This window comes from Choloepus didactylus, chromosome 1 (genome assembly GCF_015220235.1).
Source record: "Choloepus didactylus isolate mChoDid1 chromosome 1, mChoDid1.pri, whole genome shotgun sequence".
Lineage (NCBI taxonomy): Eukaryota > Metazoa > Chordata > Mammalia > Pilosa > Megalonychidae > Choloepus > Choloepus didactylus.
Genome location: NC_051307.1, coordinates 191,312,554 through 191,326,949, shown reverse-complemented (window position 1 = coordinate 191,326,949; position 14,396 = coordinate 191,312,554). Strand labels below are relative to the sequence as shown.

The 14,396-nt window shown below is 39.7% G+C and overlaps 1 protein-coding gene across 1 annotated transcript in view; it reads left to right on the top strand.

Annotated features, from left to right (window-relative positions):
- SCN11A (sodium voltage-gated channel alpha subunit 11) overlaps nucleotides 1-14,396 on the top strand; it is a 129,792-nt gene that overhangs the window by 82,328 nt on the left and 33,068 nt on the right. The window contains exons 15-16 of the mRNA XM_037828765.1: nucleotides 439-867; nucleotides 14,038-14,136. Of these exons, the coding sequence (XP_037684693.1) occupies nucleotides 439-867; nucleotides 14,038-14,136 (528 nt within the window). The remainder of the gene's footprint in view (nucleotides 1-438; nucleotides 868-14,037; nucleotides 14,137-14,396) is intronic.

Below are 14,396 nucleotides of genomic sequence, written 5' to 3'. Positions count from 1 at the left end.
ACACAAAGTACACCATCTCTCAAATTGTGCAAATAGGAGAAGACTGCAGAATAGTCTTGGACATCAGATCCACATTCCTGTGGACAACTTCAGCAAAAATCCAAGCTCACGATCCTGACTGATACCTAGGGAGTGTGTGCTCTTTCAGTTTTGCCAGACAGTAACCCTGCTTTCCCTTGGCCGGGATCTACACATAAATATTACTTTTATGAAGATAAGCTGGAATTGGCTATTTGGGCCCTTTCCATTCAATATTCCTTTTGTCTTGACTTGCTCTCTCTATTTCTCCTCAATCTTCTCTCTTTTTATTGAGAAATAAGGACAGAGAAAATAGAACGGTTGTTTGGTTCTGTTTTGCGTCTTGGGGAAAAGTTGTTTTGGAAACCTACTGTATCCTTTCCTTTGCTAATTTTTCCATTCTCCTTGTTTTTGTCCCAGGTACTCAACCTCTTCATTGCCTTGCTGCTCAATTCCTTCAGCAGTGAGGAGAGAAATGGAAATGAAGGGGAGGCCAAGAAAACCAAAGTCCAGCTAGCCCTGGACCGGTTCCACCAGGCTTTTTGTTTTATGATGCATACTCTTGGGCATTTCTGTAGCCAGTGCTGCAGGAAGCAAAACTTACCAAAGCAAAAAGAGGTTACAGGAGCTCCTGCTGCTGAGAGCCAAGTCATCATTCCCCTGGTCCCAGAAATGAAAAGGGGCCCAGAGAACTGGGAGGAGTTTGTGGCACAGACCTCTGTCCCAATAGCCTCGGTCATCGGGCATGAGCGGACTTGGTTGGCCCCACTTGCAGAGGAAGAAAGTGATGCTGAATCTCCTGATGAAGATGATACTCAGCCTGTCACACAACCTGAGGCTGGAAAACAGGTATGAAGGTCATGCAAAGCTAGTGTTATCATGAAGCACTGGGTCCCTGCTGTAATGAGCACTGCACAGGGCAAAGTGGTGGCTGCCCCTTGATATCCACGTGCACATTCCAGGGCTGATTTTAATCATAGTCTTGCACAAATGTCACAGATGGGAGGTGTCCTAGTTTGCTAATGCTGCAGAATGCAAAACACCAGAGATGGATAGGCTTTTATAAAACGGGGGTTTATTTCGCTACACAGTTACAGTCTTAAGGCCACAAAGTGTCCAAGGTAACACCTCAGCAATCGGGTACATTCACCGGAGGATGGCCAATGGCATCCGGAAAACCTCTGCTAGCTAGGAAGGCAGCTGGCGTCTGCTCCAAAGCTCCAGCCTCAAAACGGCTTTCTCCCAGGACGTTCCTCTCTAGCAAGCTTGCTCCTCTTCAAAACGTCACTCACAGCTGCACTCAGTTCCCTCTCTCTGAGTCAGCTCATTTATATGGCTCCACTGATCAAGGCGCACCGTGAATGGGCGGGGCCACGCCTCCATGGGAACATCTCATCAAAATCATTACCCCCAGCTGGGTGGGGCACATTCCAAGCAAATCTAACCAGCACCCAAAACGTCTGTCCCACAAGACCACAAAGATAATGGCATTTGGGGGACAAAATACATTCAAACCAGCACAGGAGGTGTCAGAGGGGTTCAGAGGGGAGCAAGGTTCAGAGGGGGCTTGGGAAGAAGGAAGCAAGTGCCTTTGGTTGAGCCCTGAAAGAAGTATAATGTTTGGATTGGCTGACAGGTGAGGACAAGGAGTGTGGTAAGTGCATGGGAAAAGAGACAGTGGTGGGAACAAACTCAGTCTCTGCTGGGATCAGTGGAGGCTCAGGGGTGGGGAGCAGTTGAAGATGAATGCTGCTGGGAGACATGGGGGCATTGGATTTCCCGGATGAACAACGGGGACTGGCTTTTGGATGCAGCAGAAGTCAGTGCAGGGCAGTGCAGTAATTAGAAAAACTCATCTACCTTCCAGAGTGGTTGTGTTTTTTGAAATAAATTTTGTTTTGATATAATTTTTAAAATACAGAAAAGTTGCAAGAATGTTACAAAGAACTCCCAGAAACCTTTTACCCAGATCCACTAATTGTTAACGTTTTCTGTTACTCTATATATGTCTTTATGTTTGCCTAATGTTTCCTTATGATTAGATTTAGGGTATACATTTTTGGCAGGAATACCACAGAAGTGATGTGGGTCCTCCCAGTGCATCATATGAGGAGGGGCAGGATATTTATTTGTCCCCTTAGTGGTGAAGCTAACTTTGATCTCTTGGTTAAGGTGACGGCTGCCAGGTTTCTCCATTGTGAGGTTACCATTTCCCCCTTTGTTAATTAATAAGTGTTTTGTTGCGAGATACTGTTTCTCATCAAACTTTCAATCACCAGTTTTAATATAGATTGATGACTTTTGCCTGAGATAATACCATGGTAGTTGCTGGTGGTGATTTTCTAAATTCCATCATTTCCTTCACAATTATTAGCTGGAAATCTACTTTAAATTAAATTTATGTACACTGATGTGTACTCATTTTAAGTGTTTAATTCAATGAGTTTTGACAAATGCACGTTGTTATTAAGATATAAAAGATTTCCATCACCCCTTCCCAGTCAGTCTGTTCCAGAAGACAACCATTTTTTAATTAAAAAATCTTTTTTCCATAGATTTCTTTATACTACATGCATTGAATAGTGTTATTTAGTATTTTATGTCTGAATTCTTTAAATTCTCATAACATCTGTGAGATTAATCCATGTTAGTAGTATGTTCCTTTTTATTTCTCAATTATACCACAATTTGTTTATTCATTGTCCTGTTGATAGTCTATTTCCAGTATTTGGCTATAATGAATAAAGCTGCTATAAACATTGTTGTACTAGACTTTTTCTGGGAACAAGTGTTTTCATTTCTCTTGGAATTGAATGCCTAGGTTCTAGGGCAGGTATATGTTTAACTTTATAAAAAAATAATTTTCCAGACATAAGTTGAACCATTTTATACTCTCACCAGAAATATGTAAGAGTTCCCATTGCTCCAGATCTTTACCAACAATTGGTGGTGTCATTTTAAAATATTTCAGCCTTTCCAAAGAGCGTGTGGTGGTATCTCATTGTAGTTTTAACGTGTATTTCCCTGATCACTAATAATGTTTAACTCTTTTCCATATGCTTATTAGACATTGTTATAGCTTCCTCTGTGAAGTGCCTATCAAGTCTTTGCCTATTTTTTAAAAAATTGCATTGTCTTTTATTATTGAATTGTGGAAGTTCTTTATATTTTGGATACAAGTCCTTTGTCAGATATATGCACTGAGAATATTTTCTACCAGTCAGTGGCTTGCCTATTCCCTTTGCTAAAAGTGTCTTTTGATGAACAGAAGTTTTTTATTTTAATTTTAATGAAATCCAGTTTACCATCATTTTATTTTATGGCTGTTGTTTTCTTTGTCCTAAGAACCTTTTGCCTACTCCCAGGTCACAAAGATATTTCCCTATGTTTTTGTCTAGAATTTTTATAATTTTAGCTCTTACGTTTAAGGTTATGATCCAACTCAAATTTATTTTTGTCCATAGTGTGAAAAAGGCAACAATATAATTTAATATAATAAATTATATTACAGTATAATTTACATACAATAAAATGCATCGATTTTTTTTTATTATTATTCATGCAGTTTATTCATTGTAAAAAGTTCTCTTGAAATAAAGCTAACATCTAGGTGAAGATTTACAAATTTTCTAGTGTCAATCAACTTTTTAACAAGCCCACTTACAAGCGAGAAAAACCCTTATTTGCTTTTGTTTCTAAAATACATGCAAGTAGTGGTAAAGGCTTCAGAATTTCTCTATGGGAGGGTCTCAGCCCCCCCTCATATTGGAATTGGGGGTTATGGTCCTTTTCTTGAATCAGCTTTTGCAGAGCAAATACAATGTTCTTACTTAAGAGTAAGGGTTTGTCCGTGTTTCTGTGTTCTATGGCTTTGGGGGAGCATGGATACTATTGGGGGATTTCTTAAAGCACCACTGCCCTCCTTTTGAATAAGGTAGTTCCAAGGTCCACCCAATTAACAAATTCCATTCTATTTTTATTCCGCAAGGAGGTCCTCCTATTGGGAAGAGTCCGAATTTCCTTGTGCATTAGATGTGGAGGTCGGCTTCGTGGGGAAGCCCAATTTCCAGTAGGATTTGGTGATCTCTGGAGGGCCAGCGTTTTCTCCCTGTCGATTTTCAAGGCTGCTCAGAGCCACGACTTGGGGTCACATTTGGCAAGCGCCTGGGCTTTTTTTTTTTTTTTTTTTTAAATGCATTGATTTTAAAGGTACAGCTCAATGAGCTTCGAAAAATGAATACGTTCATGTAATCACCACCACAATCAAGATATAGAACATTTCTATCACCTCAAAACCTACTCTTATGCACCTTCCTTGCCAATATGCTTCCCTCAGCCTCAACCCCAGGCAACCACCATCTTCTTTCTGTTACTATGGATTTGTCTTTCTAGGAGTTTTATATAAATGAAATTATACATTGTATACTTGTCTGTAACAAGCTTCTTTTGTTCAGCACAATTATTTTAAGAGTCATACTTGTTGCATAATGAGCAGTCATATACAATTAAATCCTTGTGTGAAATATATATCTATTTCTCTTGGGTAAACACTAGTGTGGAACTGTCAGATTGTATGGTAACTTTGTTTAATTTTGTAAGAAATAGTCAAACTTTTCTATAGTGGCTGTAACATATTTCATTCCCACCAGCATTGTATGGGAGCACCATTTGTTCCACATCCTTGCCATTGTTTGTCAGCCTTTTTTATTTTAACCAGTCTAATGGAGATGTAGTGGTATGCCATGAAAAAAAGCCACTAGTTCAGGACCCAACTCATTTAATCACACAAATACTTTACCTAGAAACTACCATAGTATTTTGGTATTCTCCGGAAGTTTTATATATACTTCTCATTTCGTCTCTTGGAATTTTAAAAAAACATGTTAGTTTGCTAGGCTGCAAATTAACATGGGAAGTAGATACCATAAAATAGATTGGTTTTTTAAATGCAATTTTATTGAAATATATTCAAATACCATATAGTCATCCAAAGTTACAACAATTGTTCACAGTGTCATCATATTTTTGAACATTTTCATTACTCCAAAAAATAAAAATAAGAATAAAAACAAAAATAAAAAAAGAACAATCCAAACATCCCATACCTCTCCGCCCCCCATTATTCATTTACTTTTTTTTATCTTCATTTTATTGAGATATATTCACATACCACACAGTCACACAAAACAAATTGTACTTTCGAATGTTCACAGTACCATTACATAGTTGTACATTCATCACCTAAATCAATCCCTGACACCTTCATTAGCACACACACAAAAATAACAAGAATAATAATTAGAGTGAAAAAGAGCAATTGAAGTAAAAAAGAACACTGGGTACCTTTGTCTGTTTGTTTCCTTCCCCTATTTTTCTACTCATCCATCCATAAACTAGACAAAGTGGAGTGTGGTCCTTATGGCTTTCCCAATCCCATTGTCACCCCTCATAAGCTACATTTTTATACAACTGTCTTCGAGATTCATGGGTTCTGGGTTGTAGTTTGATAGTTTCAGGTATCCACCACCAGCTACCCCAATTCTTTAGAACCTAAAACGGGTTGTCTAAAGTGTGCGTAAGAGTGCCCACCAGAGTGACCTCTCGGCTCCTTTTGGAATCTCTCTGCTACTGAAGCTTATTTCATTTCCTTTCACATCCCCCTTTTGGTCAAGAAGATGTTCTCCGTCCCACAATGCCGGGTCTACATTCCTCCCCGGGAGTCATATTCCACGTTGCCAGGGAGATTCACTCCCCTGGGTGTCTGATCCCACGTAGGGGGGAGGGCAGTGATTTCACCTTTCAAATCGGCTTAGCCAGAGACAGAGGGCCACATCTGAGCAACAAAGAGGCATTCGGGAGGAGGCTCTTAGGCACAACCATAGGGAGGCCTAGCCTCTCCTTTGCAGCAACCGTCCTCCCAAGGGTAAAACCTATAGTAGAGGGCTCAACCCATCAAACCACCAGTCCCCTATGTCTGTGGTCATGTTAGCAACCATCGAGGTGGGGTAGGCGAATACCCCTGCATTCTCCACAGGCTCCTCAAGGGGGCACTACATCTTTTTTTCCTTGTTTTTCTTCTTTTTTTTTTTTAACTTTCCCTTCTTTTTTAAATCAACTGTATGAAAAACAAGTTAAAAAGAAAACAAACATACAATAAAAGAACATTTCAAAGAGACCATAACAAGGGAGTAAGAAAAAGACAACTAACCTAAGATAACTGCTTAACTTCCAACATGTTCCTACTCTACCCCAAGAAAGTTACCTAATATAGCAACATTTCTGTGAACTTGTTCCTACTATATCCATCAGAAATTTACAGACCATAGTCATTCCTGGGCATCCCCAGAACGTTAAATAGCTTGTCTGTTCTTCTTGGATTACTGTTCCCCCTTCCTTAATTGCTCTCTATTGCTAGTTCCCCTACGTTCTACATTATAAACCATTTGTTTTACATTTTTCAAAGTTCACATTAGTGGTAGCATATAATATTTCTCTTTTTGTGCCTGGCTTATTTCGCTCAGCATTACGTCTTCAAGGTTCATCCATGTTGTCATATGTTTCACGAGATCGTTCCTTCTTACTGCCACGTAGTATTCCATCGTGTGTATATACCACATTTTATTTATCCACTCATCTGTTAAAGGACATTTGGGTTGTTTCCATCTCTTGGCAATTGTGAATAATGCTGCTATGAACATTGGCGTGCAGATATCTGTTCGTGTCACTGCTTTCCGATCTTCCGGGTATATACCGAGAAGTGCAATCGCTGGATCGAATGGTAACTCTATATCTAGTTTTCTAAGGAACTGCCAGACTGACTTCCAGAGTGGCTGAACCATTATACAGTCCCACCAACAATGAATAAGAGTTCCAATTTCTCCACATCCCCTCCAGCATTTGTAGTTTCCTGTTCGTTTAATGGCAGCCATTCTAATCGGTGTTAGATGGTATCTCATTGTGGTCTTAATTTGTATCTCTCTAATAGCTAGTGAAGCTGAACATTTTTTCATGTGTTTCTTGGCCATTTGTATTTCCTCTTCAGAGAACTGTCTTTTCATATCTTTTGCCCATTTTATAATTGGGCTGTCTGTACTATTGTCATTGAGTTGTAGGATTTCTTTATATATGCAAGATATCAGTCTTTTGTCAGATACATGGTTTCCAAACATTTTTTCCCATTGAGTTGGCTGCCTCTTTACCTTTTTGAGAAATTCCTTTGAGGTGCAGAAACTTCTAAGCTCGAGGAGTTCCCATTTATCTATTTTCTCTTTTGTTGCTTGTGCTTTGGGTGTAAAGTCTAGGAAGTGGCCGCCTCATACAAGGTCTTGAAGATGTTTTCCTACATTATCTTCTAGGAGTTTTATGGTACTTTCTTTTATATTGAGATCTTTGGTCCATTTTGAGTTAATTTTTGCGTAGGGGGTGAGGTAGGGGTCCTCTTTCATTCTTTTGGATATGGATATCCAACTCTCCCAGCCCCATTTGTTGAAAAGACCATTATGACTCAGTTCAGTGACTTTGGGGGCCTTATCAAAGATCAGTCAGCCATAGATCTGAGGGTCTATCTCCGAATTCTCAATTCGATTCCATTGATCTATATGTCTATCTTTGTGCCAGTACCATGCTGTTTTGGCAACTGTGGCTTTATAATAAGCTTCAAAGTCAGGGAGTGTAAGTCCTCCCGCTTCGTTTTTCTTTTTTAGAGTGTCTTTAGCAATTCGAGGCATCTTCCCTTTCCAAATAAATTTGATAACTAGCTTTTCCAAGTCTGCAAAGTAGCTTGTTGGAATTTTGATTGGGATTGCATTGAATCTGTAGATGAGTTTGGGTAGAATTGACATATTAATGACATTTAGTCTTCCTATCCATGAACATGGAATATTCTTCCATCTTTTAAGGTCCCCTTCTATTTATTTTAGTAGTTATGTAGTTTTCTTTGTATAGGTCTTTTACATCTTTGGTTAAGTTGATTCCTCGGTACTTGATTTTTTTAGTTGCTATTGAAAATGGTATCTTTTTCTTGAGTGTCTCTTCAGTTTGTTCATTTCTAGCATATAGAAACATTACTGACTTATGTGCATTAATCTTGTATCCCACTACTTTGCTAAATTTGTTTATTAGCTTTAGTAGCTGTATCGTCAATTTCTCAGGGTTTTCCAGATATAAGATCATATCATCTGCAAACAATGACAGTTTTACTTCTTCTTTTCCAATTTGGATGCCTTTTATTTCTTTGTCTTGCCGGATTGCCCTGGCTAGCACTTCCAGCACAATGTTGAATAACAGTGGTGACAGCGGGCATCCTTTGTCTTGTTCCTGATCTTAGAGGGAAGGCTTTCAGTCTCTCACCATTGAGTACTATGCTGGCTGTGGGTTTTTCATATATGCTCTTTATCATGTTGAGGAAGTTTCCTTCAATTCCCACCTTTTGAAGTGTTTTTATCAAAAACGGATGTTGGATTTTGTCAAATGCTTTTTCAGCATCTATTGAGATGATCAATTGATTTTTCCCTTTTGACTTGTTAATGTGTTGTAATACATTGATTGATTTTCTTATGTTGAACCATCCTTGCATGCCTGGAATGAACCCCACTTGGTCATGGTGTATGATTTTTTTAATGTGTCTTTGGATTCGATTTGCAAGTATTTTGTTGAGGATTTTTGCATCTATATTCATTAGGGAGATTGGCCGGTAGTTTTCCTTTTTTGTAGCATCTTTGCCTGGTTTTGGTATTAGATTGATGTTAGCTTCATAAAATGAGTTAGGTAGTGTTCCATTTTCTTCAATGCTTTGAAAGAGTTTGAGTAAGATTGGTGTCAGTTCTTTCTGGAAAGTTTGGTAGAATTCCCCTGTGAAGCCATCTGGCCCTGGGCATTTATTTGTGGGAAGATTTTTGATGACTGATCGGATCTCTTTGCTTGTGATGGGTTGGTTGTGGTCTTCTATTTCTTCTCTGGTCAGTCTAGGTTATTCATATGTTTCCAGGAAATTGTCCATTTCTTCTACATTATCCAGTTTGTTGCCATACAGTTGTTCATAATATCCTCTTATAATTTTTTTAATTTCTTCAGGATCTGCAGTTATGTCACCTTTTTCATTCATTATTTTGTTTATATGGGTCGTCTCTCTTTTTGATTTTGTCCGTCTAGCTAGGGGCTTGTCAATCTTGTTGATCTTCTCAAAGAACCAACTTTTGGTGATATTTATCCTCTCTATTGTTTTTTTGTTCTCTATGTCATTTATTTCTGTTTTAATCCTTGTTATTTCTTTTCTTCTACTTGGTTTAGGATTGGTTTGCTGTTCATTTTCTAGCTTCTTCAGTTGATCCATTAGTTCTTTGATTTTGGCTCTTTCTTCCTTTTTAATATATGCATTTAGTGCTATAAATTTCCCCCTCAGCACTGCTTTTGCTGCATCCCATAGGTTTTGGTATGTTGTGTTCTCATTTTCATTCGTCTCTATATATTTAGCAATTTCTCTTGCTATTTCTTCTTTAACCCACTGATTGTTTAGGAGTGTGTTGTTTAACCTCCAGGTATTTGTGAATTTTCTAAGTCTCTGATGGTTATTGACTTCTAATTGTATTCCATTGTGGTCAGAGAATGTGCTTTGAATAATTTCAATCTTTTTAAATTTATTGAGGCTTGTTTTATGTCCTAGCATATGATCTATTCTGGAGAAAGTTCCATGCGCACTAGAAAAGTATGTGTATCCTGGTGATTTGGGATGTAATGTCCTGTATATGTCTGTTAAATCTAATTCATTTATCAGATTGTTTAGGTTTTCAATTTCCTTATTGGTCTTCTGTCTGGTTGATCTATCTATAGGAGAGAGTGATGTGTTGAAGTCTCCCACAATTATTGTGGAAACATCAATTGCTTCCTTTAGTTTTGCCAGTGTTTCTCTCATGTATTTTGTGGCACCTTGATTGAGTGCATAGACATTTACGATTGTTATTTCTTCTTGCTGAATTGCCCCTTTTATTAGTATGTAGTGGCCTTCTTTGTCTCTCAAAACATCCCTGCATTTGAAGTCTATTTTATCTGAGATTAATATTGCTACACCTGCTTTCTTTTGGCTGTGGCTTGCATGAAATATTTTTTTCCATCCTTTCACTTTCAGTTTCTTTGTGTCCCTGTGTCTAAGATGAGTCTCTTGTATGCAACATATTGATTCTTCATTTTTTTTGATCCATTCTGTGAATCTATATCTTTTAATTGGGGAGTTTAATCCATTTACATTCAACGTTATAACCGTGAAGGCATTTCTTGAATCGGCCATCTTATCCTTTGGTTTATGTATGTCATATTTTTCCCCTCTCTCTATTAATATCCTTTATTTTACCCATACCGAATCTCTTTAGTACTGAACCTTTCTCCAAGTCTCTCTGTCCTGTCTTTGTTTCTCTGTCTGTAGGGCTCCCTTTAGTATCTCCAGTAGGGCAGGTCTCTTGTTAGCAAATTCTCTCAGCATTTGTTTGTCTGTGAAAAATTTAAGCTCTCCCTCAAATTTGAAGGAGAGCTTTGCTGGATAAAGTATTCTTGGTTGGAAATTTTTCTCACTCAGAATTTTAAATATATCGTGCCACTGCCTTCTTGCCTCCATGGTGGCTGCTGAGTAGTCACTACTTAGTCTTATGCTATTTCCTTTGCATGTGGTGAATTGCTTTTCTCTTGCTGCTTTCAGAACTTGCTCCTTCTCTTCTGTGTTTGACAGTGTGATCAGAAAATGTCTCGGAGTGGGTTTATTTGGATTTATTCTATTTGGAGTTCGCTGAGCATTTATGATTTGTGTATTTATGTTGTTTAGAAGATTTGGGAAGTTTTCCCCAACAATTTCTTTGAATACTCTTCCTAGACCTTTACCCTTTTCTTCCCCTTCTGGAACACCAATGAGTCTTATATTCGGACGTTTCATATTATCTATCATATCCCTGAGGTCCATTTCGATTTTTTCAATTTTTTTCCCCATTCTTTCCTTTATGCTTTCATTTTCCATTCTGTCATCTTCCAGGTCACTGATTCATTGTTCAACTTCCTCTAATCTTGTACTATGAGTGTCCAGAATCTTTTTAATTTGGTCAACAGTTTCTTTAATTTCCATAAGATCATCCATTTTTTTATTTAGTCTTGCAATGTCTTCTTTATGCTCTTCTAGGGTCTTCCTGATATCCTTTGTATCCCGTACTATGGTCTCATTGTTCATCTTTAGTTCTTTGAGTAGCTGCTCTAGGTGCTGTGTCTCTTCTGATCTTTTGATTTGGGTGCTTGGGCTTGGGTTATCCATATCGTCTGGTTTTTTCATATGCTTTATAATTTTCTGTTGTTTTTGGCCTCTTGGCATTTGCTGAACTTGATAGGGTTCTTTTAGGATTTGTAGACCAATTGAAGTCCTTATCTCTAATTTATCAGATCTACAGCTTCGTGGAGTAAACTTTCTCTAACTGACCAGCAGGTGGCGTCCACAAGCCACCTGTTCTCCACAAGCCAGTTCTCCCCTGCTTAGCCTTTTTGGTGAGTGTGGGAGTGAGTCTTGTGGGGTACAATTGGTGTACCAAGCTTGCGTGTGTAGTTGGTGTTGCCTGCCCTGTATATGGGGCGTGTTTCTGGGCAGTCAGGGAGGGGGGTTGGCTCTAACAATCAAAACTCCCTGCAGAGTTTATAGCTACTGCAATAGTCTAATCCTTCAGTTCAGTCCTGCCACAGTTTGTCTCTGCCACTGACCCACAAGTCCTTGGTATTGGCGTATGGCTCCTGAGACTTGCAATCGGGCCCCTCTTCCAGGCTGTGCACTCCGGGTCCTCTGTTGAGGGATGACTGTGCTATGTCGCAGGTGAGTGCCGTCCCCCCAGGGCAGTTCTGGGCTGCTGGGCTGTGTAGGGAGGCTCCCAGTCTGCTGAAATGTTGGCTGAATGGGGCTTTGTTAATTCACACTGCTGCACCTTCCCAACTCTGGGACAATCAGCTGAGGTTGCAGGGAAGGCTAGTGTCCACGCCCAGTTTTGTGGTGTGTGCCTGTTATTTGAAGCACTTCCATCACACTGGGTTGTCTGGGGCAGCTCTGGGCTATGGGGCTGGCGATGGGCAGGAGTGTTTCCTGTCCACCAGGATGGTGGCTGTGAGTGGACACCCCCCTTTTCTTGGGAAGTTGTGGTGTTTAGTGAATTTTCTCAGCCACTGGATTATTGCCTTTTGTCTCAGAGCTCTCTTAGTTCTGCTCTTGTCTTGACCTGCCCAAATTGCAAGTCTTTGAGGCTTTCTGTATTGGGCTTCTTAGAGTAATTGTTTTAGAAAAAGAAAAAAGGATTTAAAAAAAGGGCCCTCCTCAGAGATCTAATGGGTTATTGAAATGCTAAGAGACAAAGCAATTAGGGCCATTAAGGAAAGGTCCACAGGGCAGAGAGATCAGCTTTTCTTCGGGATTTGCATATGAGCCTCAGGGCCTGAGCTCTGCCCTTCCCCTTTCTATGTTCACCAGAACTCCAAAAATCCTCCGCTTTTATTTTGGAGTTTTTCGTGTTGTTTTTTTCTATGCCTGTCTCCTCTCTGCTGGGCTGGCTCCTCTCAGATTCTCTGGTGTCTGGTCTCAGTCTATCTGTGGTTGGAGTTTGGATCAGTAGAATGAGTTTCTGATAAGGGCTGCCACTGCAGTTCTCCCTTCTCCTTCCCGGAGCTGACAGCCCCTCCTCCCACGGGACTGAGCTTGGCAGGGAGGGGTGTGGGTCCCCTGGCCACAAAAACTTACAGATTTCGCTGATCTCAGCTGTTCCACGTTTTGATGAGTGTTGTATGAAGTATGCCCAAAGTCAGATTGCTCTGTGGTGTCCAGTCCACGCAGTTCCTGGCTTTCTACCTACTTTCCTGGAGGAGTAACTAAAACATACAGCTCACCAGTCCGCCATCTTGCCCCGCCTCCTCATTTACTTTTGTGTCCCCCTTTTTTCTACTCATCTGTCCATACACTGGATAAAGGGAGTGTGAGTCATAAGGTTTTCACAATCTCATGGTTGTACCATATAAGCTATAAAGTTATACGATTATCTTCAAGAATCAACAATACTGGATTGCAGTTTCAGATATTTCCTTCTAGCTATTTTAATAAACTAAAAATGAAAAAGGGATGTCTGTGTAATGCATCTCTCAGCCATAGAAACTTTATTTTGTTTCATTTCTTTTCCCCTTTTGGTCAAGAAGGCTTTCTCAATCCTATGGTGCCAAATCCAGGCTCATCCCTGGCAGTCCTGTCCCGTGTTGCCAGGGAGATTTACACCTCTGGGAGTCATGTCCCACATTGGGCGGAAGGCAGCAAGTCCACCTGTAGAGTTGGCTCAGAGAATTGGCCGCATCTGAGCACCAAAAGAGGTTCTTTGGGAGTGACTCTTAGGCACAATTATAAGTAAGCTTAATTTCTCCTTTGCAGTAACAGGCTTCATGAGGGAAAGCCCCAAGATCAAGGGCTGAGCCTACTCAGTCTCCGTCTGTCTGAGCTCTTATAGGGCTCTGGTAAACTCATCAAGACCCAAGCTGAATGGGCGGGGCCACACCTCCATGGAAATAATCTAATCAAAGGTATTACCCAAGGTTGGGTGGGTCACATTTCCATGGAAACAACTTAATCCAAAGATTCCTACCTAATCAACACTAATACCTTTGCCTGCACAAGATTGCATTAAAGAACATGGCATTTTGGGGGACATAATACATCCAAACTAGCACATCCCCATATATGTTTCCATTCTCTATTATCTTTCTCTGATCTATTTGTTGAGTTTTGTACCAAAACCATGTTTCAATTAAATGACTTTGCAGTAAATTTCAATATTTGTTTCCTATAGTAATTTTTCCCCAGAATTATTTCATGGTGAGATTTTACTTTGGAAAACTAAAACAGATAAAAGGATAATAATGTCACTGACTATTCTTATGACAAACAGAAATGCAAACAGAATTTAGACTTGTTTTATCACAATGAGATGCCCAAAAGGGATATTCATTCTACTTTGGCCTTCTCTGCGTTAGGCCTTTGAATTTCATCAAGAGACTAAGACGTCTACCAGTCTTGGAGTTCAAAGCATGGAAACTGATGTTCTCCCTGAAGGTGATACTTATCCCCGAAAGGTAATTTTCCCAGGATACTTTCGGAAGGAACATGTGGCTCATCCAAAACACCTTCTCCAGGATAGCCGTTACAGGAAAATAATGATTAATGCAGAGAAACTGCCAGAATTAGATCTTAAGCAAAGATCTAGGCCAGAATTTCTCAGCCTCAGCACTGTAACATTTTGGGCAGGTAATTCTTTTTTTGTAGGAGACTATCCTGTGCATTGTAGGATGTTTAGCAACATCCCCATCCTCTACCCACTAGACACCAGTGGCAT